Source organism: Antedon bifida, chromosome 2 (assembly GCF_963402885.1).
Source record: "Antedon bifida chromosome 2, ecAntBifi1.1, whole genome shotgun sequence".
Lineage (NCBI taxonomy): Eukaryota > Metazoa > Echinodermata > Crinoidea > Comatulida > Antedonidae > Antedon > Antedon bifida.
Window position 1 is genome coordinate 28,170,965 of NC_136227.1, and position 27,483 is coordinate 28,198,447.

A 27,483-nucleotide genomic window follows, 5' to 3' on the forward strand; every position below is an offset into this window, starting at 1 on the left:
TATACCAACATGCCTTCCAAATGGGCAAAGTTTGTAGTCTATTTACGTTTAAAATAAAAATATGGTATACAATGTTAAAAAAAATCTCTTAAATTTCGATAACGTTTGAGTTGTCTACCGTCACTTTAATGAATGAGGCGTCATCTTTCATGTATTTCCAACACACCTTCCAAATATTTACGTTTAAAATTAAAATATGGCATACAATGTAATCTCTTAAATTTCGATAACGTTTGAGTTGTCTACCGTCACTTTGATGAATAAAGTGTCATCTTTCATGTATTTCCAACACACCTTCCAAATATTTACGTTTAAAATTAAAATATGGCATACAATGTAATCTCTTAAATTTCGATAACGTTTGAGTTGTCTACCGTCACTTTGATGAATAAAGTGTCATTTTTCACGTACTTCCGACTCTGTAAGAAACTGTGCGTAACAAAGGTGGGGTAACCGTAACCGAGTGACTCGATATCTTTACTTGGTCTTTGGAAGTTTTTCCAAGAAGGATCCGGTGTGAATGCCTCGGTAATGTGCATGCGTTTATTCGGTGGGTCACTTTGATCCATCAGTGTGAAAGTTATTGGCAACGTGAAAGGCCACGGTAACAACGAATCATATTCACTGCAAAGAACCTTTATATAAAGTGAAAAAGAATTTCCTTCACCAGAACCGTTTCCGTTCAAAAAAACAGTCGTCTGTAATTTATAACCATATTGACTCGTGTAAAACGGTAAGCTTCGCAGTTCCACGCCGTGTGTGCTTTTAGCTGATGTGAACTTTGAAGCATAATCTGTGATTCGCCAGAGGAGAGTACCATTCATGCTTGTGTTGAGTGTGTGTAATTTGTTGGAAAGCGAATCAATTTGTCGTTTTTGTCGTCTAACTACTTCACAGACGAGAACTAAATGCTGACTTGTATTTTCCTTAATGTGTGATTCTAAATTGAATCTGGAGCCCTGTAAAGTAAACACAACATAAGGTAATTGTAATCAGTCCATTATCATAGAGGGATGTTAACGAACGTTTTTTAATCATAGCTGTTCCTCAGAAGAGTATGGGCTATTGTCAGTTTATTCGGGTAAGCTATGCATGAAATACACACAATAAACATGAATACATGCAGAAATCCTACCTAATTTAAGATAGGCATATTTGCATATCTTACATGTGTCACATTAGTCTTTGTTGATCAAACTGCTAATTTTGGATAAACTAATTACTGTGCAATGTAACCTCACATGCGATAAGAAAAAACAAAAACTATAGTTCAAAATGGTACCTACCCGAAATTTACAACCATGTTCTCTGAATGGGCATGTCGTAGCCACAGACGTTGAACACGTTTCCCGAACATGTCTCTCCATATCTTCCCGTGCAATCTTTTTTTGTTCGCATCTGTTTGGACATGACACCAAATAGCGTGGGCACTGATGCAGATGATTCTGCAGCGTGTCACATACAAAGTCTTTGAGGCAATATTTACAGGGCACGGTGCGTTTTGGACATTCATTTAACATGTGTTTGTTGAGAAACCTTCGCTGTAGTTCTCCACCGCATTTGTTTTCGCAAAACATTAACTCATATTGGCAGTTTCCTGAATGTGCCTAGAAGAAGAAACAACATTTTTTGTCTTAGTCAATGTTGAAATTTGAATATGCACTCTGTATTGCTTATTTGAATAAGCAATTTCAATATGGTAACTGTACAGTTATACAGTATTTCTACAAATCCTCACAAAATAAAATTTAAATTGATCATACAAGTATTATTGTGTTGTATAGATTCGTATAGATAGACAACAAAGCATCTCCTTAGCAGGGATGTTCCCTGATTTGAGGTTAGCTATAGTTTTAAAACACTTAATGCACCTTAAATAGGGATGTCTTCCGAAAAACGTCTTCAAACTGAATGGTACGCTACATATTTTAATGACAGACATAATTTAACCATCCAGTATGTCAATGATACATATGATTAAATGCTATACCGTGTGTCTAAAGAGTGAATCTACATATTACATTTAAAAAAAATCAAAAGGTCAACCATGTTTTTCTACAGAATTCAAAATGCACCTCGAAGCATTTTACAATAATAGCTATTATTATTCTTGACTACAACAGAAATCATTGTGATGAACAAGCACTTCCAATATTCCAATAGCAATATCTATCATGCTCTGTAATTATGATTGATTGCCTATATACGTACAAGATCAGAATCAGTACTTAAAGATACTCTCTCTATTAATATTATGGTAATACAATATACAACCATTATAAGAAATTATTAATCATTTTGAAGAATAGATCATCATAGCTTTTACAGAACAGGTCATAATAAACATATACAGTAGAATGAAGACTGATTGGCATTAATGAACACAGTATTTCCAACATCTACTACTACTGACGAAATTCTATCAAGAAAATACATCCAAAACAATATAGGTCTCAGTTTGTGTTTAACTTGAATTGTTCATAATAATGTAGCTTTCAGAATAGGTAAAAGTAAACCTATACTGTACAATAGAAAAATAAAAGACTGATTGACAATAACAAACACTGTATTCCCAATTTCTACATATACTGAATACTAGTGATAAATTCTATCAAAGAAAATTTGCCTCTCTCCACCCAGGTGTACAAATTGACACCTGATAAGGTCAAGACACAAATTTGCGTTGATTACTAGCTGCATTATCGAAGTATGTTCCCATACTTGTTGATCAAAAAATGACCATGGTAATAATATGTACAGTGCTTTGAGATTTCACAACTTTAGGAGCTTTATAAATCCAGGATATTATTATTAAAATACATCAAAAAAAATATAGGCCTCGCAATAGGAATTGTGTTGTGAATGATGGCCAATTCATCCTGTGTATTCTGAAACAATTGTACAAAAATAATTGAAATCCACAACACCATTAGACTCTGGCCAATATTCACTAAAGTTGCAAAATTTCAATCTGCACAATGAAGACACCAAATTATTTGTGTTGCATTTTAAATCACACATTTTAAACAAATTTACAAACCAATACTGATCTTCATTACCATTTCTAATTTAAATATGTTGCTGGCTGTGAGTATGCGAATTCTAATTACCAGTCTGTCTAAGCAGGCCTTCGAAAGAATAATCTCATCAACAAAGAAACTGACTAGTAGGTGTACACAGTACTGTATGTTCTCAAACAAAGATGAAAATATAAAACATCATTCGAAGATATGCGAGACACAATCAATGTCTAACAATTCTAGCAAAGGTCTGTCAAAATATACACCCTATTCTATGGTATAATCTACAATAAAAACACTTGATTCAAATGAATATGCAAAATTAAAAATATTCATCTAATTCATGGTCACCCAGTGATGGACATACAGAATGATTGATTAACTGTTATGTTTCCATTTGAACACTGATGACATTAAACTAGTATGCACATCATACACTAGGCCTATTATGTGTAATGAAAACATACAAACTATTATTGATACAAATTTAAGATAAAAACACTAGAATCTAATGAAATCCAGTATCAGGAATCATATGCTTAATTCAAACTATAAGTAAATGGTTTACCTACAAAAAACAGGCAAAATAATCTAAGCAGTTAAAAATTCTACAAACCATTATTTCAGGATGTATACTTTAATTCCAATGAATAGGATGTATACAGAAATAGAATTAACACTTAATTCCAATTGGAATATCCAATATCAGTAAATGCTGTTATCGAATGCATCTATCTACAAAGCAGGCTTACTACAGAATGAGGCAACAAAGAAACAACTGACATTGACTCCCCAACACAGATGATGATGATGACACTACTACAATACAATTGATTGTCATTTACTTTCAGTCTACCCAGTAAAATCAAACCATTGTGTAATTACAATGACTATTGTTTCTATGCAGCTATTGGTTTTAATCAATAGGTTATTAGCCTTAATCTTTCCCTTTCAATGATTACTCATTGTTCTAAATAAGGTTCAATAACTCGGCATTAAAATAATGCTCTGAGGTATGTTGATTGGTTTTTTTTTACAGATGATGGGATCGAGGTATATTGACATTTCTTTTTACATCTATTGTGTTTTTTAAATGAGAGCTTTTGAGCAAACCGTTATAATCATTAACAATTTGAAAGTTGTAATTGTTTATGTTTAATTGTTAGAAGTAATTATACCGCTATTGACAATACTGCACTGTTCTATGGGTTCAACACCAAGTGTAAACAAGTTGTTGATACTCTATTTTTTTGCGTTGACCTTTTTACAACAAACTTTTTAATTCTTAATACCGGCATACAACTGACTAGACTTTTACATTTATTTATTCATTTTTTTTTTGCAGTGAGGAATAAAATAATAAATGTTTTAAATAAACTTGAAATATTTCGCCCTAAATACTCAATTGAATATTTTTAAGTTGTTCGGATTGAACCCAGATCCTGGTCTTATCGGTAGTACCACAAATTCTCAGAATATTAGCACTTATAACTTACATAATATTTTTATGAATTCCTTAAAAATAAAAACCATGTTATACCTGTAACCTATCTCCTGGGAAATCTCCACCACAAAACTCGCACTTAGAACGTTGTTTGGGACAATCGTAACGGAAGTGTTCGTTCATTAACATCCTGGCAACCATAGCACCACAATTGTGAGTACACGGGATTAAGTTGTATTCACATGTTTCAAGATGAGTCTAGAAAAATAATAAATAAAATTAAAGTTAAGCTTGAAGGGGGAAGAATTTTAGGAACAGCTCTACAAAAATGAACTATATTAATTTATATATCAATAATCATCAAACATAAATGTAAAGCTCTCTCTCTACACTATCAAACTTTATGTGAAAAAAACGTGATGTGCCCATATATGGCCATGATGATGTCATATCACTACCATATTTTGGCATATCACTACCATATTTGGGCAGATCACACTTTTTTTGTTACACTAGTGTACAGAGCATTATTGTGCTGGGAAGTCTTCCACCGAACCAAAATCTTCCATCAAGCCTACTTATAACCATGGAAGAATTTCTAAACTAATTCCTTCATGTTATAACACAGTATCTACCCCAAAACCCTGTGGGTACCTGAAAGAACTGGATTTTTTTCACCCACCACCCATAACATTTTGACATCAACTGCTACTCCTTCTACTTCTCTGGCTACATTGATCATCATGTATTGCTGTGGGATTGCTAATATGAGAATATAAACTAGAGATAATGATGTATTAACTTAGCCTATGAAATTTGTATAATCTTATGTTTTAAATGCCTTATCAATCCCTTGCGATAATAAATTACATTTTCCCATTAGCCAGCAATACATCAGATGTAGACACATTTAACTGAGTACCAACACATTAATAAACATGTAACGCTCATGATGCATTAGCGCATCAACTACATTCCCGAACAACCTGCCAAATCAAATCAGTTTACATGCATTTTGTCGCAAGTTACGCATTTTGTATCTCGCAAATCTCACATCGTTTTACAGTTAATCAATTTTGATAGATGGTATATTATACTGGTTTAGTTGGACATAATTAGTAAAAGGAACATGTCTGTATATTACTGTAGAGTACAGAGTAGTAACAGAGAAGTAATCACAGCAAACAATAACTAGCATAATACATTCTGTACATATCCATATATTTGTTATTTAAATGCTTTAATTGTATTTATTTTTGTAAAATTTGAGGAGCCTCAACTTTTTTTATTTTCAATATGGGGAACCCTACAGTTCTATCTTCTAAAAGATGCACTGGTTTCTATAAAGTTTACATGAGGCAGAGTTTTAAGTCCTTATCCAAAAATACTTGGACCAGAACTATGGTCATGTAGAGCATCGAACCTGTGCCGATTTTATGGCTGTCGTTTGAGCATCCCTACCTTATTGCTCAGCCACTCAACTCTATAAATGGTACATTACTAAACATTGTGCATACTTTCTTTTAGTGGGGAACAATTTATACTATATAAACTACTGTACCTGTAATGATCTGAGTTTATCATGCCACTTGCAACCCTCTTTGTAAAATGAGCACTTTACTGTCAGTGAGAGTATATCATCTGCCATGACCTTGTTTGGTAATATCTGAAAACAAAAAATATCACATCACTAGTGTAAAATGCTTTTAAGATATTGTAGATGCTTGGAAATTAAAACTCGCAGACTGTGTGCTTTGTAGACTAATTTCCTAAGCTCAATTTAAAAGGGCAATACTTCTTGGTTTTCAAACAAAAATTCAAACTCGATCGATAAAATATATTTGAATAATTATGCCTGCTGTACAATAATATGTAAATATTTATTTAAACTGAAACATAAATAATAGTAGAAATTTTGAATACTGGACAAACTGTAACGAAACATCAATTCAAATATTTAATTTATAATTAATCTCATTTGAGGCTTAGGGAGAGGCAGTGGTGAGTTACCACCCTGGCACTACATTGGGATTGAACCCTGGACCTTGGAAATTGGTAGGCAAGCACAATAACCACCAAGCTACAGTTCCACTAATAGTTCTTTGGGAATCATATCAATTATTTAACAATATTTATCCTCTTACTATAAAATAATACAGGTCTAGTAAATGAAGAAAAAGTTGTTTTATTTGCCTTTTTTGTTTTTGCTTTTTTTTTACTGCATAGATACATTGATTTATGCTATGGTAAATGCATTTTATTATTTAAATAATATTTCAAATGTTAATATTTTTATGTCAAAGAATTGGTTATGATTTTGATGTCATTTATACTGGCAATGCTTACGTCTAATGTTCTGTAACTTAAAACTATTTTGTGACATTCACATCCACCCATCAAATATAGTATTTCTAATGTATTAGATGTTACAAATATTTTATGTTGTAACTTTATATTCCACAATAGATAGATGACATTAAAGCCATACATCTTTACAAAAAAAATGATCAAAATCCTTTCAATTTAAAATTTATAGAAATAAAAGTTTTACTGCTCATTTTACAAATATTTTAAGATAAATGCACCATAATAATTTGCATTTGATGGTTCCTGCTGTAGTATGATGTACTGTAATACAGTACTTTCTATTGAACAAGATATGAGATCTTTTCAAGTTTATTTTCAATAATATTATAACAATATAATATATTAATATCATATTTCAATTCTAGTTTTCTGATGGCAGAGCAATTTTAAGTTAATCCCTAAATTATGATAATACCTGAATAAGATACAAACACATAAAATTATTTAATGACAATTAACAAATTCCATTGAAATGACTGTATACTGTTTTAGTAAAGCTGGTAAAGTAATACTCTTGACCATCACCTATTTCAACCTGTACAAACTGGACAAGACTTGAATTCTAATTTTCAATTTCATTTGGAGATGGTGGAGGAGGGGGAGTGGTGGAAGGGGGAGTTTTGGAGGGGAAGTAACACACAATTCAATTCCAAATAAAATTTATTTACTTCCTTTTAAGATTTAAACAATAATGGCATAAATAAGAAATAAAATAGACAAATAACAATACATCTGGGGGAAAAGGAAGAAGATGCAGGATCTTGAGTTGGGTCTGCCTGGGACACAAAACAAATGGACAAAAAAAAGCGGGACACGGGACAGGACAATGGGCATGTGCAATCTCCGCCTACAGTACCAACTATCCTAAAATACCATAGTTCAGGTTGTTTAATTAGTGGTAAACTAGCAAAGAATTAAAGAGGTTATTTGTTTCAACAAAACTGAGTGAATATGACTTCAATAATTACAGAACCTTTTGCTGTGCAATGCATTAATAACACATGGAGCATTAAACTAATTGTATCGTTATATCAATCCTATATGGTTTTCAGCCAGCAGGAGGGAAATAGGAAGAAAGAGACTACAGTATCTTTTGTAAACTTGCTGGTGAATCCTGATTGACCCTTGAATGGATGAACTTTGTAATGTCCATTTACGTTTGATTTATGATGTTTGTTGCTGATAAAAATGATGTTTCAATTTCATTACCTTCCACCAGACAAAGAGAAACACAGGAAAGAGATTTGTTTAAAAAAAATATGGGCAGGTGAGGTTGTGGAATAAAGGTTAAGGAAAGTACAATGTATTCATTTTAATTAATATTTCCGGAAAAAATAAATAATCAATGTGTAACTGGAAATAAACTGGATTGTATTTTAATAGTTAGGATTAATATAAGTATGATGGTTAAAATTCACAAATCAATAGTGCCGTTCATAGTTTATGTGTGCTGCATATGGAGAAAAAAAATAATTTGATCCAGATGCATCAGTAGGAGCTGAGAGTTGCAAGTTGCGAGTCGGAAAATGTGAGTTGCGAGTCGGAAAATGCGAGTTGCGAGTCGGAAAATGCGAGTTGCATTCAACTTTTATATTCTTTTCATATTGCGTTTCTTACTAGAGAGAATGGCTAATTGTCAATTTACCCAGACACAAGGTGATGAGTTCATAATTTCAAACTAGATGTAAATATTTATATAATTATTAATATAAAAATCAAGAAAAGTGGAGTGGAGTTGTGGCTTGGTGGTTATGATGCTTGGCTATCAATCCAAGGTTCCTGGCTCATGTCATGTGTCATGTGGATATTTTTTAATGACAAATTACCAATACCAAAAAAATTGTAATAAGACTTTGTTTATGAAGAGCATCTTGTGTATATGTTTGTCTAGTGAAAGGGATTGGCACCTTTAATGGATATCCTTGGCAAAATATATATGCCTAAATATATATTTAAAAAAATAACAAACAAAACAAAGAAATAGAGATGGGCAAGACACCTTGTCAAAAAGGATGAGATTGCGGCATTTGCAGGCATAGCCTGGATAATAGCTTCATAGGGCAGAAAGATGGGTTCAGTTTGTGAAGGCTATATCACACTATATCAGAAATGATGACGATCATAAAAGAACAAGATGTGTCATTTTGACATTATTCATGGAAGTATACAATCTGTTTTAAATGCATCCATGCACTAAAGCCTGTTTTGAAGTTACTTTTGTCAGATCTGGGTTGCTAATTAACTTGTGCTTAGCTAAAAGCATGTGCCCGGATTTACAATAAATCACTTGGTGTTTTTTTCATAAATAATAAATTAATTTCTAATCACCATACATTCATTCTGTTCTATTATAATAATTATCGCTAATTATCTAACTTGCAAGACCAGGTGCTCAAGAGGATGTAGGAATGGAACAAAGAGAACATGTGGATGCCGAGATAAATTTGTTTTTACTGCAAGATTATAACAATTACCAATTAAAAAGGCTTTTTAAACAAAGAAATTCCGTCTGACAGTATTAAAATAATACTTTTGGTGTGATTTATTGGAAATACTCATTTACAGAGAGGCCTCTTGAGTTTTAAATAAAATTTTATTTTGGGTTGGCCGTGTTTGATGAAGTACCACAATAATTGAAAAACACACAAATCATTGCAATACAAAGCAAAATATACTGTTATTATGAAAATGTATTTAAGAATTTATAATGAGCAGAGAGACTAGCTGACCTACTGCATTAGCAGTACAGTGTCTCTTGTAACGAGGTAATACAATCTGAAACAAAGAAATTTTAATTTTTATGTTCTTCCTCAATTTATGAGAGAACGTTAACATCCTATGTGAATCCCAAGTGTATACACGTTATTGCTGATGATAAACTGGACACAAGATTAAAGGAGATCAGTATCAGCCATATCATATTGGAGATAATATTAAAAAATAAATAAAAATTGGTAGTTTCAAATTTTGGAGCTGCATGCCTTTTTTATATTTATTTCTTTTAAAAATGCAGTAGACTGCCCCTATTAAGAGGACACCTTGAGTATCCAACAAGTGTCCCCTTAAGGGTCTCCCTTAAATAGGGGTTGAGTCACTTTGTAGGTGTTTTTAAAGGAGGTTATCTATTAAAAACTAAAATTTGTTTTTATTTACTGTACCTCATTTGTGGAATTGAGTTGTAGTACTATATTCAATAAGTATATTTTATGTTCAAAATGGTTTTTAATTTGAGGAAGAAACCAAGCCTATAATGCATAACTTTCAACAGATTTTCACAACAGAAGGCACTGGATTGTAGGTTAAGTGAGGAAATATTTATTTTTCTTCTTGAATGTTAAATAATAAGGTGATACTTAGCAGCCATAAAATATTACTATAGTACCTGGTCACATTCAGACAGGCTATTAGAAATGGGAAGGCAATTTTATGGAGTGTGACCATTGTATATACATCAGTGACAATAAATGGCACATAAAACACTGTGTAAACAAGTGTATTGTATTACTTTAAAATTTAGAGGTACCTGTAGAGTTAAAGCATACATTTATGCTGTATGATTACAGTATTGAGGTGCATAGATGTAATACAGTGAGTGGCATAACTGAGCGCTTACTGGCTAAACCCAGGGCCCAGAGCATGAGCAGTGCAATGCCACTACCCAGCGTTGCAGGGCCCCCTATGAATGCTAAACCAACCAACTAAGCCTTTGCCAACTGATTTACTCCAACTCATAGGAAACCCCAATCAATTAACATAAAATTACCTTCCAATAAGGCCAAAACAGTTAATAGATGTTAAAATAAAATGCAGTGACTAATTAAATAAATACCATAAATTCAATTAAATATATCATAAATATGTATAACGTATTCCAACTGACCTGAAATAATAACAAGCTTTTAAAATAAAACTTGAGTCCTATTTTTTGCAGATTTAAAGTTACTGATCTTCACACTAAAAATCAATTTATTGAATCTCTGATCTCATGTACATTAGTGTCAAAAACAAGTTCATGAGCCTTGTTATATGTTAGGCTATTCTAATGAGATGAAATGATTGGTTTAATTGTCTAATGGACTATCAGTGCTGTGATTGGTTGAATACTGTTTTTCTGATTCCTTCACCTATAGCACAGGATACTGTACACTATGTAGATTTATGTTCATTTTTTCTACTCTAGCCATGTCTAGTTCAAGATATCACATTTTGGACACCTGAACTGTTTCCTTCCCAAATCATACAATAAATCATAATTGTTGGCTCTTAAAATGACTATTTCAATTTCTATAAATATTGTTTGATTAATAACCACATGTAATTTGATAATTATTTATAAATTACTGTGCATGGTAAGGCCTAAATTTCACTGTGCTTAGACCCCATTTACACTTACGATTTAGGCCGGCCCTGGGTCGGCCCTGGGTCGGCAATTGATAAGTGTAAATACTCCAAAAAGTTAGGCCGGCCCTGGGCCGGACGCAGATCTGGGCCACCTCTCCAGGTAGGTTCAGGAGCGGCTTTTACGTTTTGGGCCGGCTTACGCAGTGAACCGTGAACAACGTTTGACCTTTTTATGAGGTGGTTGTTATGACGATCCGACATTCTCGGTACATACCTTCTTTTTCGCGCGACAATTTGTTTTCTTCATCATTTATATTCCGTAGTTAAATTTATTTGTACCAATTTTTATAAGATGTCTGAAAATCGTGGTTCCAATTGGACATACGAGGAGGTACTTGGGTTGATATTTTGTAAAATGAACCTCCTCTTCATTATCCTCATCTGTGACTTCTTTCAATAAAGTATTCCTCCGCTTGTTTCGCATATACATAAAATACAGCCATATATATATAAAACAGTGGGGTTCATTTTGTTTTTTAACGGGACGGGACAAAAAACAACAACAGTATAAATATAAAATGGTCGGTTCGCGCGGAAAGTTGAATTGACGATCGAGCAAGAAAAATGTAAACAAACTGTACTTCGTATCCCAGCATGCAATGGTACTTCCGATAAAATTATTTACGACCAGTAATCTGCGTCGGTAGTGTAAACGCTCTGGGCCGGCCTAAAAAGTAAATATTTGCAACCGGCCCAGGACCGGCCCTGGACCCAAACGAAAGTGTAAATGGGGTCTTAGTCACCATTTTTTTTTGCTGTAAATTTAAATATTTTCCAATAAGCAGTGAGTGTTACCATAACCATTTAAACTTTAATATATATATAAACTTTATTTAGACACGAGACTGATGTACAGCACAACTCGTTCAGAATCAACATTGATTGTTTTTACACAAGTTCGTGATACTGTATTACAAAAAAAAAACCAACACCATATAAATACGAAAGAAACGAAAAAATTGAAATTGAAAAGAAAATGAAATGATTCCATTCCATACAATAGAACCCCTATTGGACACCCCTATTAAAGGAATCCCTATTTAAGAGGAATAACAAACATATACATTACAATAATATTATTCAGTGGATATATCCCATAAGGGGACAATTTGTTGGGTCCTTAAATGGGCTTTTATTGTAGATGAAATAATACATAATTCTTCTTTGCCGTAGAGAGCCTACTGGGCTATAATCTTTTTTAAATCTACTATCAACCCTTTGCTACAGTAGTTTTTAAAAAGTCTAACTAGCAAAATGAGCAAAAGAACTCCCTCCCAAGTAAGCAAATGTTGGCAATTTAATCAATTCTATTTACAAAAAGTTGAACTTAATGTAATTGGCAAATCATTTAAAAGTAACACATCCTAATGCCAACTTCAAGTCAATGGCTATCAGATGGTTATTTGAACCAGTACCAGTACTAGTACCAATATGCCTTGTTCTACATTACAGTAGGGTACATACTGCATCACCAAGTGTGGTAGTAGCCAACATCCCAAGGCATGTCCAATCAATTAGTAACTGCAACTGTAAACACAGGAGCCTAATTAAATATATCCTGTTGCTATACTGGTAGAAAGCCTCCAGGGGTTCAAGTTCATAGGTGCTATTATGACACACTTTCCTAGGGATGATTTACAGCTATTTATTATTTTGTGGACAGACATCCCAAGGAGAAAATAGATATCCATAACTTAAAAGAAAGTGATTTAAACTCATATCCTAGTTAATTTAATATTATTAATACATTTATTAATAATATAATATTTTATTTATCATGATTTTATTGCAGTCTCCTTGTACTTTTATAGTATACAATCTATTCTGCATTATCTTAATTTTATCCACAAATTTGCTTCCTTTTTCAATTTTGCTGATTTCTACCAGTATTTTTACAAATTTTGTTTTATATAAAATTAAAAATGACTAATTTGCTTACAATTACCATGTATAAAATATTACCTCCACACAATTGCATACAGTGTACCAGATACTGATATTAATCTACCGGTAGAATTGTTTCTACATGCAGAAACCTAATTGTTATTATTTACAGTTATAGTTTTTTTTTTTTTTACTGTAGTTGTCGCATACTGTACACAGTAAGATACAAAATATACAAGTATTGCTGTGGCATCCCATAATAATATTCATGTTCTATTTTATTCATTTTCTATTTTATACATTTATAAACCATATCTGGTTTCTCATATTTTAACATTAAACAATATAATAAAAGATTTCTTTTACAAATTGTTGCAAGTTATTAAGAACATGTCAATTTGAGGTGAAGTTTGATGTTTTAAATGTCACCCTCTAGGCTTTTATCTTTCGCATAGTGTGCATGTCATGTTTCATTTTACCACAATTTATTTTTTCTTATTATGAAGATGGAACATGGGAATCAGAAAACAACAACAACTATTTATAAAGGGTATGCGACTATGTGAATGTAAAGTGACTATAACTGACATCTAAGAAAATAAAATAGGGCAATGCCCTACAGGACATTGTTAATGATGTCACAATACAGTATGGATAATTCGCAATATACCTAGTTCACAATAGGCAGAGTTCACACTAGGCCTAGTTCTTGGAATCTTATATATTCTACATACAACTGTATATCTCCTATTCTATTTATTAAATTGTACAGTACTATCTGTAGGTCTAATACAAATGTGTATCATTTCGTACCATGGTTTAAATCATGGAGGTATAAAATCAGAGTTTTTTAAATTTTATACCTCCATGGTTTAAATTGTGAACATTTAGTAAAGATCACAGAATTGTATACTGTTTGAAAGATACTATCCATACATAAATTATCAGAATCTTGTGTACATTCAATAGGAAAGCACAGACTTTGGTAGACCTATGGGTACTGTAAGCGGGGCATCCTCCAACTGAACTTGAGAGAGGAGCAGTGGTGCAATTCCTCCTTTGCAGAAACATCTCTATCAACGAAGACCACAATGTAGTGATTGCTCTCATATGGACCTAACATAAATTCACATTAACTATCTGTACATGACTTTCACCACCGACAAAATGTAAATAATAGTTCAAGAGAGAGTCAATGATCCAAATGTTCAGTCAATTATGTTTGTGATTCACCTTTGCGGCTATTTATTAGCAATGTGTGTAATTAGTATGCACAAGGAATATTTGCTAAGGTGACTATGTTTGTTTGGATGCCTCTAGACTTACCACTAGATCTCATTATTTCAACATGATTGACTTATGAAGAAGTCAGCACACATCCGTGGAAGAAAATACAGTAACACTCCTCCTAGTTATAAACATTCCATTTACACTGTTTGATTGTGACTGAAACCATGATCTACCTTCATTAATCGAAGGAAAATCTATTTCCGTTTCAGAAATTGATTATTTTATTAAAGTCATAATAACCAGTTAACATTAAAAAGATTGAATAAATTATAACGCAAATAGAATATTCCAAAATATTTGAAATAATATTTACATTATCAATACAAATGTAATGTAGAATATTGTTATATTTGAAATCAGCAATATGACTTAATTAATTCATTTCATTTTTCTTTCTGTTCTGTTAAATTATACTGCAGTCGATAATCATAATATTAACTCTGGTTTACCATAATTTGAAAGGTAGCATCAAACAGTGGCAGAGATTAGATAAATTCCATACAGTGTACATCACTACATCACTAATGCATCATCGCAATTAACAGTAATCTTCCTATCCTTGACTTGTTTACAACATCTACAAATTCACAGTCAAGTTAATTTATTCGTAAGTAAAATATGCTATTGTCCTATGTTTGTCAAAGAGGAATACATTCCATGTTAAAAAATTGTTTTTGGTTTCAGTGTCAAATGGTTTTATGTACACTGTATAATAAAGCTTTATTTAAGAGAGCATCTCCAAATTATCCTAGTCTGTTATGGTATAGGCAATTATATAACACCTAAATAGATTCCTGTCATTTGATTGGATGATTGTGGGTCACATGATAAATATTGTTAAGCGAGGAAAATGTGGTAATGAAATACACTAATTACCGGAACATCTCTACAGTGTATTAATGTTATCTTTTTCTTTGGCATCTTGCATTGAGACAAGAAACTTTGTTTGATACCCAATGATGATTAAAGTCGTTTACCAGAAATGCCTCTATTGTACAACAAATGAGAGTTATTGTCAATTTCATTTCTTAACACAAGCCCTGTAGCATTAAAACTTTAAATCTGCTTTATCGTCAGGAAATGATCATTATGGCTGCAAACAAGAACATCAATAGGAATTCGCCTTTAAATTCTATCGACAAGGATTCATTATTCATAGAGTATGAAAACTAAAACATTATGTTAATGGCTCAGTTACATTAGGCAGAGTGATAGTATAATTATCATGAAATTCCTCATTTATTATTCAGTTTTCACTTAACCTTTGACATTAATTTACAAGTTCAAGAATGTGTCTAATTTCAATCAAAATGCTTTGGCGACCACGATTCCAAGAGCAAGAGCTCATTTTGAAAGCTTACATCAATACGTCTATCCCTTGAGGTTTAATCGCTAATTTTCTGCTCCTTACCGTATTCGCATATGTGAAGTGAATCGTACGGCTCGGCCACAATCGCATTAATTAATAGTGACTCTGTATGGTAGAATACATTTACCGGTCATGGGATTATACTATTGTACTAAGTGCATTATGGAGGGTTATGAAATGAAATAAAATTATACTTTGTTCCCCCGAAGCAGGTTTTACCAGCAAGATCTAGCCATTTGATTAAACAATAGACCACGAGTAATCAAAGCTTATATTTTGTCAATTAAATAAACAAATGTACAATATTATTTGACTTTTTTGTATACTATAGTAAGTAGAAGTACTGTACTGTAGTTTCTATACTAATTCAGTACTTCGCTTAATTTGCCTGACTTGAATTCTATATTGGTACTGTACAACACTGACTGTAGAGTAAAATTGGATGTCTACTTGGAATCCACAAAGTGAAAAACACTTCCCTCTGATTACAGGTGTAGGGGACAATTTATCTGTTTTAATGTATTTAATTTGTGTTTATTTAAATATAGACAATTTAATAACTTTGATACAAACAATAAACATTCACAATCAATAATGTTTGAACATGACATGAATTCAAACAAGCTGTTGCGTACGTGTGTCCATGAAAATTTTTTTTTTCTCAGAAGCTGTGTTTGTAAAGCAAGTTATGCACACATAACTACATAATACATTTGATGAATATTCCTGTCAAAAAATGTTGAATTTATGAATATAGTGTAAGTGGCAAACCTTAAATTGCCTCGCATATATTCAGCATAGCACAGTAACGTTAGTAACGTAATGTAAATGATCGCACGATGTCACTGGTCCCGTTTACCGCTTAGTTATTTACCTGGGTAAGTTGGTGACCATTTTGGCCCTTACTTGGTACTAATAACTGAATATATAAACTTGAACTATGCCATCACAGTATTCTTTTTTAGAGGGAATATGAGTGACTTTCTCAATGCATTTCTAATGTTCTGGTTTCATTCTTTTTTTTTTTTACTTCAGTAAAAGAATAATCAGTACATGGCCACCGCTCCAACACCAACCCCCTTTGCAACCCCTTCCTTTCCCTCTCTACAAATCACAGATTTCTAATAATATAATTTCTAAAAAAATATTATAACTTACCTTATCATAATCCAACTGTACTTGATCTTGAGGACAAGAATGTAAAGCCAAACTACTGAAAAAACGATAATATTGAAAAAATATTAAGCAATGACAGAGTAACAATAATCACAACTGATAGCTGTAATACCAAAGCAGTTCTGAGATGCGTACACGTACAGTAGCTTGCAGCAATGTTTTGTTTTTATTATCATTATTTACCATGCTGTAGCCACAAACCAGTGATGCATGACTCATCTTTGACTTGCAGGCATATCATTGGTTCACTTCATCTGGACACAAATTTAAATAAATTTACATAATTCAGAATCAGAGATCATAATCTGATTAACAGATTTTGCAAACTTTCCATAATTTGGTATTTTAATTATTTTAGATAAATTCAAATTTAGATCATGGGTTAAATATTAACATTTTGATTATAAACAACACATTTGGAATCATTATGACATCATTGAAATTTCACTTTTAAACCTTTTGAACTTGATAAACAATTAACAACCAACTTTTTCAAATCATATCTATGAGATATGAAATGATAAGAAGATAGTAGGCCTACTAGCAATAGAAAAGTGTCAACAATGCATACCACAACTAGGGTTGATAATCAGAGTGAGTAATTTAATAGCTATTCACAAACACTCAAAGATACAATACTATTCAAAAATCACACACATCAATATTCTTTGACATGTATTTTATAATTTCAAAATGGGTTAATATTCTCCAGTAACCTTTCATGAAAATCTTTTCATTTAGCACAGATATTACACAAGGTTTCATGTGCAAAGAAATGATTTTGATACAGATGATTATAACAAGGCAATCTAACAGGACACTGAGCTCGCCTTGCTAAGATAAGAACTCGTAACAGTCCTTTGATCTTATGTCTGGCTGCGACAAATACCAACAATACTGTACTATGAACATATTTTCCATGGCGCGTGGTGTCTGTGTGTGTGGAACAGATCGTGTTGCAGCCACAGATCAATCCTTTGATCTCCGGAGTTCAGCATCCGTTGTTAGATTGCCTTATATTATACTATAGTTTTTTTTCTGGCATTTTCTATTCAAGTGGTAATTAGCTTAACACATTCTGTGAATTCAAATAAAACAAGTTTTTTTTTACTAATTTGAGGAAGTGAAAGTTTAAAACAAGAGTATCAGTTTATTATGTTGACAATTAAAAAACAAACAGAAATGAAAGTGCACTCAGAAAATATATTATGTAAATAATAATGAAAGAAAAGTACAGTGACATTAATGTAATCATAGTGAAAGTCGTAATTGAGCACTTTTGACTAAAAATACATATTCTGAGTTTACATTATAATACAAAATGTTGCTAAAATATTTCCTGTGATAACATTTCTTTCAAAACTAAATACAGTTGAATCTCTCAATACTGGACTCTGATAACCGGAAACTCTCCCAAAACCAGACTTTTCTTGATTCAAAAGGTCAAAATTTTTTTTTTTCAATTAAACATGCATTGGGAAAACCACAATTTCTGGAAAACCAAGCCAGCCCGAGGATGTCGATATTGGGATTGTTGACTCTATTCTCAGTCCTGTTAACCAAACAACTGATTTTCGGTTTTCTATGTGTGGAAAGATGAACGACACATCTACAAATTAAACATAAACAAAACAGGCTAAAAAATATCTAAATAAAACTGAAAATCCAAATGTTCAATCTTCATTAAACATATGTATGCTAAAGGCAATACTAACAAATAACAGTATTTTACATGTGGTCACACTATACACAGAAGCTAAATTAATCCATACTGTTCTTTTGGATATGTGTGAGAGTGAGATGGCGCAATGGTGTCAAAACTCCATATGAGTTCAATTCAGATCTGACCGCCATACATTGTTATATTTCTTTGGGTAAGTATAAGATGCTTTATTTCCGCATTAATATCATCTTTTGGATGGAACCTTAATTTGTTGGAACTGCGTAAATAAATGCACGATTTTAAAAGCCAAACATATCAACTCCTAAATAAACTGAACTTGCATTGCACCTCTAATAATCTCTTCTACTCAACAATAATCAGACGATTTTGTTATTTGCAATATCTTTTTTAATAAGAGGGCCTATTTCAGTGTTCCTCAATGTTCAAAATGTTATTAAATCTGAATTAATTAATTTTTCAATACTATCAATTCAATTTTAATATTATTATATTCAATTAATAAACGATTAAATGATTAGGTCAACAGTTCAATGACCTACTCCAAATGTGTAATGTTTGTTCATACCGTATATTTTATTTACTCAGCGAAGATCTTAAATTTAAAGTATTAATCATCATAGCTCCATTGTATGGCAATCGAGTATCTATCAAATCGTGCAATGTATGTTAAGTGTTGTCTAACTAAAACACAGCGCATATAATGTATGTTAATAAGCTTTTCAGCTAGCCAATCACAGCTCCTTACATAATGAAACAACATTAATAAAAACAACAGATGGAAGAATGTAATTATGTTAATTTGTAAATTTCATATTAAGCAATCCAAAAAAAATGTATTTCTGTCAATATTTTCAAAATATGGCAAGCCATTGCAACACTCCAATACTATTATTCTTCTACACTTTACGAATAGTGTACATTTGTATGTATTTAAATAGTGTACAGTATTTAAAGACAATTTTTGCTATCCGAAACATTTTCATTATATAAAAAACCCTAACCCTATAACAATCCTACAAATCTTCAATGAATTGTATTTTTTTATTCAAACTTCCTCCTAAATATAAAATAAAATATGCTACAAAGAAGAACAAAATCTATTCTTCAATAAATTCATTTTTATCAACTTAAAATGATTTTTTAAAACTTCCTTCTAATGCAATGAAAACAATAAATAAATTATACTTAAATAAAATTACATAGTTATAAACTTACTTACTAATTAAACTGCTTGTTGTTTTTAACTTTAAGTTCAATACATCAATAAAATGGTTATTATTTATGAAAACAAATTTCCATTAAAAAGAAAACACATCTAAAAGAATTTTTTAATTGAATAAACTAGTTTCATGTGAAGTTACTACTTTTTCTTCTGATTGAGTAGTTTTAATATTGTAATTCTAATGGCCTTCTGTATTTCTCAAATCATTGGTATGATTTTGATTATGATGCGAGTCACTCAGAGATACTAGCCTAATAGACCAGAAAATTGACAAAAATATTATTAGGATTGATTCAAAAGAATGCCCCTAGTTTCATAAAAAAAGTACATTTCACAAAACAGTATATTTGTTGATACAATGTACGCACAAATTAATGTACAAGTGTGCCACTGTTTTAACGAAAGTCCAGTTTCCAATAAATTACTTACCGTAACAACATTAACAATTTGAAATTAAATTATATTTTGATAATAAATATTTCATACACAATTGTTTATGTTCAATTAACCAAGAAAAGTTAATTATGCAGAATTATAAATATTTACCAAGAGCACGTAATATCATAAATTAAATTAGCTTGTTCCAATAACAATACAATTCATATCTATAACATATGGTATCTGAAATTAGACCATGGAGTCAACATACATAAGTAAATATATTTTTATGAAAGAGTCATTTAATAGCGGCTAGATCAATTACGCAGCCTGTAATAAATACGCCCTATCAAATACGATTGGCCAATGGATCATGTTCAGTCGTTATCGATTATTTTTTTTTTTATTATTGGCATGTAAGCGTCTAAGCAGAATATCTCTCATGATACGCGTAATAAGATATCAAATATGAAAATTGAGATGATAATTGCAGATTTCAAATATCATTTAATGTAGAAATGGTTATCATAATTTCAAAAAGTCTTGAAGCAGAAGCATAAGGTTTATCACAGATACTGTAGCTTGTGATCGTGAGAAAGCATCGTTGCACAATGCATGGTGGGAAGGAATCAACAAATCAATAATGTTTCCCCATTTCCTTCCCATCGTGCGTCTCTCAAACTTTTCATCGCTATCTACGATAAACCTAGTTATTGCATATTTATTTTTTTATCATTGTACATTTTTATGTATCATAAAGATACACAAGTAATACAGATTTAAGAAAGATGATCATACTTAATACTGTACTTAATTAAAACATACTTTCTTTTCATCCAAACACTAAAACTAACAGTAGGCCTACAAATTTAAAATGAGAATTGATAATTTAAAGCCAGAAATTAGGCTAGATCAAAAAGATTTGATTACCTGCTGAACGTCCAAACTTTTTGGTGGGTAAATGGTGTCTTCCTACGACTTAGCTGGCTGACGGAGAAGATCCAATTAGTATTGTAACAGTACTAATATTTTTTACAAATTATGAAACTCAATTAAATGTACATACATCTTATCTTGATCTCAACAGTGCCAATGCAGTCATACCAATACCAGAATCCAGTTCAAACTATAACCATGGAGGTACTCACCGATTACTAATAGTAATACCCTAGTACATTTACCTTTGACTTTCATCAAATCCTCTCTAAAACCTCAAAGTTCCAGTCTATTGCGATTCCCTTTAGTCCTGCTGTAGTTACATACAAACAAAGCCCACTTGAAAAAAAGTTACAATATATTTGAGACCAGGATCAAAGCATCGTTGAACAAAAGGTACGAACTTGTCTTTGTTGCATATGATGACTTTAACACAGAGTTATGTTTACACTCAACAAACAAGCTCTGTACAATAAACAGATGTAAACAGTTGAACTAGGTGGGTTGTTGCCACTGGGGGTTGAGATGTCAAACTGAGTGTTGCCCACACAATAAACACATGCCAAATTCATTCACCAATTTACAATCAGCTGTTTTTCTAGTTTTAGAAAATTAAAACACATAGACAAAACTGTACCGTACTTTCGAAACAATTTGGATATTAATATCAGAATGGTAAACAAAAAACTCATGTCTTGAATTGTCCAACACAACTCACTAAAGACTAGTTTTTGTCCACAAGGTGAAACGAAAAGTGTAAGTTGACTTCACAGTACATGCATATTTTTTCATCTAATTTTTGTGACGTGAAAAAATGCGCAAAAAAATATCAGGAATGTTTGTTTCGCGCGAATATGTTCGCGTCTAGTGGAAAACAGGCTTTGAAAAGAATGTACAGAACACTTTTTAGCCTGTGTAGGATAGCCAAATGCTACACAATATTATTTTTACCTTATTGCGAATCATTGTGATGTAGAATGGTGATAGAAAAAAAACATTGCAATTATAAAACTATATTTCCTAATTTAATCCAAATTCAGATTGAGCATTAAACTAAATTTTTCCCGGTTTTGCACACTTTTTTTGTTGTGGTAGGGGGTGGTTGTGTTTTTAAATCTAATAATTTGGAAAATTTCAAAAAAATATGATTTATTATAAAGTTCACAAATATTTCTTTTTATTGAGTTACTGTACATGACAATAACTTAAGAATAAGATGGACTTAAATGTTATATTTAGTCATTCACAAGGTTTCGAAAACAGGAATTACAGTAGGTTAAAAAGGCATGTGACAACAAAGGACCAAAGGGAACAAATACCCACATGCGTAGCTTGATCACAATAAGCATTAGAAAAAATTCCCATCATTTAATCTTATTGGCTATTATAATATATAAACCAACTTGGCTATTACTTCACACAGTAGTTATACAGCTTGTTTATACACTTTTAACTACTTTGATTAAAGTTCTATCAGAACAAATTCTTAGCCTAATGCATGAAAATTAATTATTTAATTAATAGAAGTGATAAAGATGAGGAAATCTGTGAGAAGGATAGCCACCCCAACTAAGATTCAAATTCGGAACCTTCTGCTTGATAATGATATGTAAAAGTTCTATCTAAGATAACAGTACAGTACTTTCCAGTTTCACCTTATTTATTAATAATAAAATCATGAAAATGAACAAGTACAGTGGGGACATTATTCATTGAAGGCTGTATGATAACTTTCTGATAAAGACTAAACATGTACTGTACATTTGGCACCTACCTACTGTACTATAAAAATGACTAAAATAATGGGGAAAAAAAGTAATCCATTATTAAATTTAATGAATAATGAAAATCAGTATACAAAGTACATAATTAATAGCCTGGTATTTCCAAGGCAATTATTGGTATTTCATTCACAACTGTATTATACCACCTTTTTTTAAATACAGTACAGTAATACTATTAATTAATATACTATTATATTATACTGAAAAAACAGTTGTGACATCTGACAATTAAATTTGAAAATGATATTCTACAATCCAGCAACATACCTGTATTAATAAATCAGTTTATAAACAATAAGGCAACCTGCCGACTTTAACAACAAAACAGTGTACTGTACAACGAATCCGTTACAACAGGCTCCGCTCACTCATGACAAATAACTATTAGACACTGTTATAACGACTTGGTATATTCATGGTAAAGTCAGTGATCCGTGCAATCAAAGGTGTTTTACAATCAAATCAATAACGAAACATGTGTTACCTTTATTGCGTTTCTTCACAACAATTAGTTCTTTTTTCATTAATTTAAGTACAATTGTCTGTGTATCACTGTATTTAATTGTATTTAAAATTTTACATCAATACAAATTGTTAATGTAAAAACTTGAAATATTTTATTTATAAAAAAACACATTTCGAAGATCTAAACATTAATCTATAACTTTACAAAATACTGCATGCACTGGGCCAGAGCCCAAAATGAAATGGGTTCTGGCGGTCAATTCAAACGCCACAGTGTAGTTGTGGTCAACGACTATCAATCAAATAACCGTTATTTTGTGTTGCACCTAAAAGTTGCCCAGCAATAACCGGTAAAATTGCATTCTAACAAGATTTTAACTGGTTACTGTCATTTGTCCTGTTTCTGCTGCCCAAGTTTTGAGGTTTAAACTTATTCACATGGTTAAGAACCGGTTACTTTTTCGAAGAAGATACAGGACCATCAAGAGCAACACAGTGAATTTTACATAATAAATTAAAATAATCTGTCAAAATAATTATTACCTGTTATATGAATGGATATACTGTCTTTCACTTGCTTCAAAACATTCATCCATAGTGACTTTAGAGTTTAAATGAAGAGTGTTGTACCTTACAAACAATTTTAATGATGGAGATCAGAGGTGTAGACTAACCCTCCTCCAGAACTAAACTAATTCTTTTGGGCCACTTGCAGCTGCTCTTGCAGTGAAATTGTCAATAATTCTAATCCCCTTTGTACAACAATTACAGGTAAGGTGATCTACTGATTACATTGAAACTATAGGTTAAATAATGCTCCAGGCTTTTACAACTAGAAATATCAAGCAACCTTTTTTTTAATCTCCCCAATTTCTTGGTTCACTGCTTTTGAAACTAATCAATAACAATCATTGGAATTTGATGAGCCTGAGGGGTAGGGGCACGCGAGTTCAATTTGTTCACATCTGCTAAGAAAATATGCAGAAAAAGACCGGAAAATTGTAATCATGAAAAACAAAGCAAACGATTGGTTGGAATTGATGAAGCATCTGCCATTCACACAAAAATGTTGACATTTTCTGCACGTATTCAAAATTAAAAATACAGCTGGAAAAATATTATTTATGTTCCTATCTTCATCAATGCTTTATCGTGGCATAATCATCTTGGTAGTGGAGGACAGCCCCACTACCGTGATCACATTGGGAGACAGTATATGCTATACTCTGCAGCACCTACCTACCATGATCATAATAAATAAAAAATGATTTAAAGTCGTATCAAGAGACTCACATATTTTAGGCTTGTTAATGTCTACCAGCCTAACATCATGCTCATGATATTTTCACACGTTACAAAAAAATGAATTTTGATCTATGTAGGCCTAGGCCTATGTATTTCTGCTATGATTTTAACAAAAATGTTCAAAGTTCAGACACAAGTCAATTTAGGGCCTATATAATCGATATAGCCTAGTAGGCATAGGGCCTAGGCCTAAACACAGTCACATCCAGGCTATTTTTCATGCCTTTTTGGTGTGAAATGTGCCCCTTACCCGGCCCTGCCTGGCCCTAACCTAGCTGAGCTAGACCTAGAGAGGCCTGTATATAGGTAGGCCCTAAGTTAGGTCTATAACTATAGCAGAGGTAGGCGTAATGATGGCCCACCACTGAGCCTACTAGCTAGCTAGGCCTAGGGTAGGGGGTGCGGTACCCTGTGTTCGGCTAGGCCTGCTGGGTGGGACCTCTTCTCTTAGTAATAGTTAGTCCTACCTGGCCCAGTCCTATTTACACATGTGCATAGTACTACTAGTAGTACTGTAGATCTTGTGAATACATACTTAACTATTACTGAATCTTCCTAGTCAGATTATTACCTGTTTTAATACGAAAATGAATCTCAGACAAAATGCCAACAATGAACACATGTTTCTTCACGTAAGTCGTCTGCTTAAAAAAGTTTGTGTGTGATAGGTGGCGCTATATGGTTAGTTTTTACACAGTTAGGAAGAGTGTAGTCTAGTAGTACAGAAGGATCGCATAGTTAGCACGTGTCTTGATTGGTCATGCGTGTCGTCACGGGCAAAAAATAAAAGTAAATAATTATAAAAACTTACGGTAAATGAAATAAAAATTTTACTTTACTATTGAATCTATTTTTATTTATTTCATTGTGTTGAACATTACCTTCATTATAGAGGCACACAATAGTGAGCAAACGGTAAGATAATAACTTAATAAATTAAAGAATAATTCTAATGAGAATGTTCGGCCGACACAATTGTACAAAAATTCACGATTGTTCATTTAAAGCCTCTGGAAACATTCGTTTGTCCAATAACGCCTCTGGAAACATGCGTTTATCAGATAACGCCTCTGGATACATGCGTTTATCAGATAACGCCTCTGGATACATGCGTTTATTTAACGCCTCTGGAAACATTCGTTTGTCCAATAACGCCTCTGGAAACATGCGTTTGTCCAATAACGCCTCTGGAAACATGCGTTTATCAGATAACGCCTCTGGAAACATGCGTTTATCAGATAACGCCTCTGGATACATGCGTTCATTTAACGCCTCTGGAAACATTCGTGTATTTGCCTCTGGAAACATTCGTTTATCCAATAACGCCTCTGGAAACATTCGTTTGTCCAATAACGCCTCTGGAAACATGCGTTTGTCCAATAACGCCTCTGGAAACATGCGTTTATCAGATAACGCCTCTGGAAACATGCGTTTATCAGATAACGCCTCTGGATACATGCGTTCATTTAACGCCTCTGGAAACATTCGTGTATTTGCCTCTGGAAACATTCGTTTATCCAATAACGCCTCTGGAAACATTTGTTTATCCAATAACGCCTCTGGATACATGCGTTTATTTAATAACGCCTCTGGAAACATGCGTTTATTTAACGCCTCTGGATACAGTGTTTATTTAATAACGCCTCTCGATACATGCGTTTATCCAATAACGCCTCTGGAAACATGCGTTTGTCCAATAACGCCTCTGGAAACATGCGTTTATTTAATAACGCCTCTGGAAACATGCGTTTATCCAATAACGCCTCTGGAAACATGCGTTTGTCCAATAACGCCTCTGGAAACATGCGTTTATTTAATAACGCCTCTGGATACTTGCGTTTATTTAACCCCTCTGGATTCATGCGTTTATTTAATGCCTTCGTGTACATGCGTTCATTTAATAACGCCTCTGGATACATTCGCTTGTCCAATGCCTCTGGAGTCAAGAGTTTATCATCGTTTAACGTTTTGGTAGGCCTACTGGAGATATCATTTGCGGAAGGATACATAATATTAAGCCCACTACCTGTACTCGAACACATCCTTGATAAAAGTAAGACATAGCAAAAGACATGAACATACCACATAATGAGAGATGATAACAAAACGAGCCAAAGTTAGTAAATGAACACACACTTTTCTTCCAACATTATATAAAAGCGGCACAGTAATTTGAGACCCATCTTGAAATTAATAACTGGTAATTAATACTTAAATGAAGTGCACTTCCGTATTTTTGGTAGGCCTATCAATAAATTTTCAATTTTAAATGTTATCTATAAATTAAATTTTCGAACTTTGTGTCATAATTTTGTGTATAGCATGTCGTAGTTTAAGCCATTAATTATCAAATGTCTTGTAACTGCTTGATCTAGTGCGATAAATTCATCATAATCATTCATCTTAAAGATCTATTAAAAATATATAATTAAAAATTAAGATCAATATGTGGGAAAGGTATGCAGTAGTAATCTAATAACTTTGCAATATTGTTACATGTTTTGCTAAGAATTTGTCTACTTTTGATCCGTTAATTTAATGTTTCAATCTTTGTAATACAATATTTTCAGACTTTTGTCTGCTTTTTGTAAAATTACCTGAATAAATAAAAACAAAATCTTTATCTACAATGAATTCACATTTAAATTAATCAAGACTTGGGTTTACAGCCACTAAGATGCATCTTAATATCATTGGAGTTCCCTTTTCTTCAGAAAGGCCTAAGATAATATTAACATGAAAATCAGTTTGGACCAAC

General features: G+C 32.4%; 1 protein-coding gene across 1 annotated transcript; it reads right to left on the reverse strand.

Annotated features, from left to right (window-relative positions):
• Positions 1-221: 221 nt before the first annotated feature.
• Positions 222-24,004, reverse strand: LOC144836126 (TNF receptor-associated factor 4-like). Its single transcript, XM_078691322.1, has 6 exons — positions 23,964-24,004; positions 16,934-16,988; positions 6,026-6,130; positions 4,561-4,722; positions 1,287-1,607; positions 222-959 (listed from the first exon to the last, which is right to left on the reverse strand). Exons 3-6 carry the CDS (start codon positions 6,110-6,112, stop codon positions 345-347), a joined length of 1,185 nt encoding a protein of 394 aa, XP_078547448.1. The 5' UTR covers positions 6,113-6,130; positions 16,934-16,988; positions 23,964-24,004; the 3' UTR covers positions 222-344.
• Between the last annotated feature and the right edge of the window lie 3,479 nt (positions 24,005-27,483).

Bases quoted from the DNA above. Each gene is read 5' to 3' on its own strand.
- LOC144836126 (XM_078691322.1), bottom strand. From the start codon at position 6,112: ATGGCAGATGATATACTCTCACTGACAGTAAAGTGCTCATTTTACAAA. The intron at 4,723-6,025 runs GTACAGTAGTTT...TTATTTTTCTAG, and splicing joins ATAAACTCAGATCATTACAG to ACTCATCTTGAAACATGTGA. The intron at 1,608-4,560 runs GTATAACATGGT...TTCTTCTTCTAG, and splicing joins TCCCAGGAGATAGGTTACAG to GCACATTCAGGAAACTGCCA.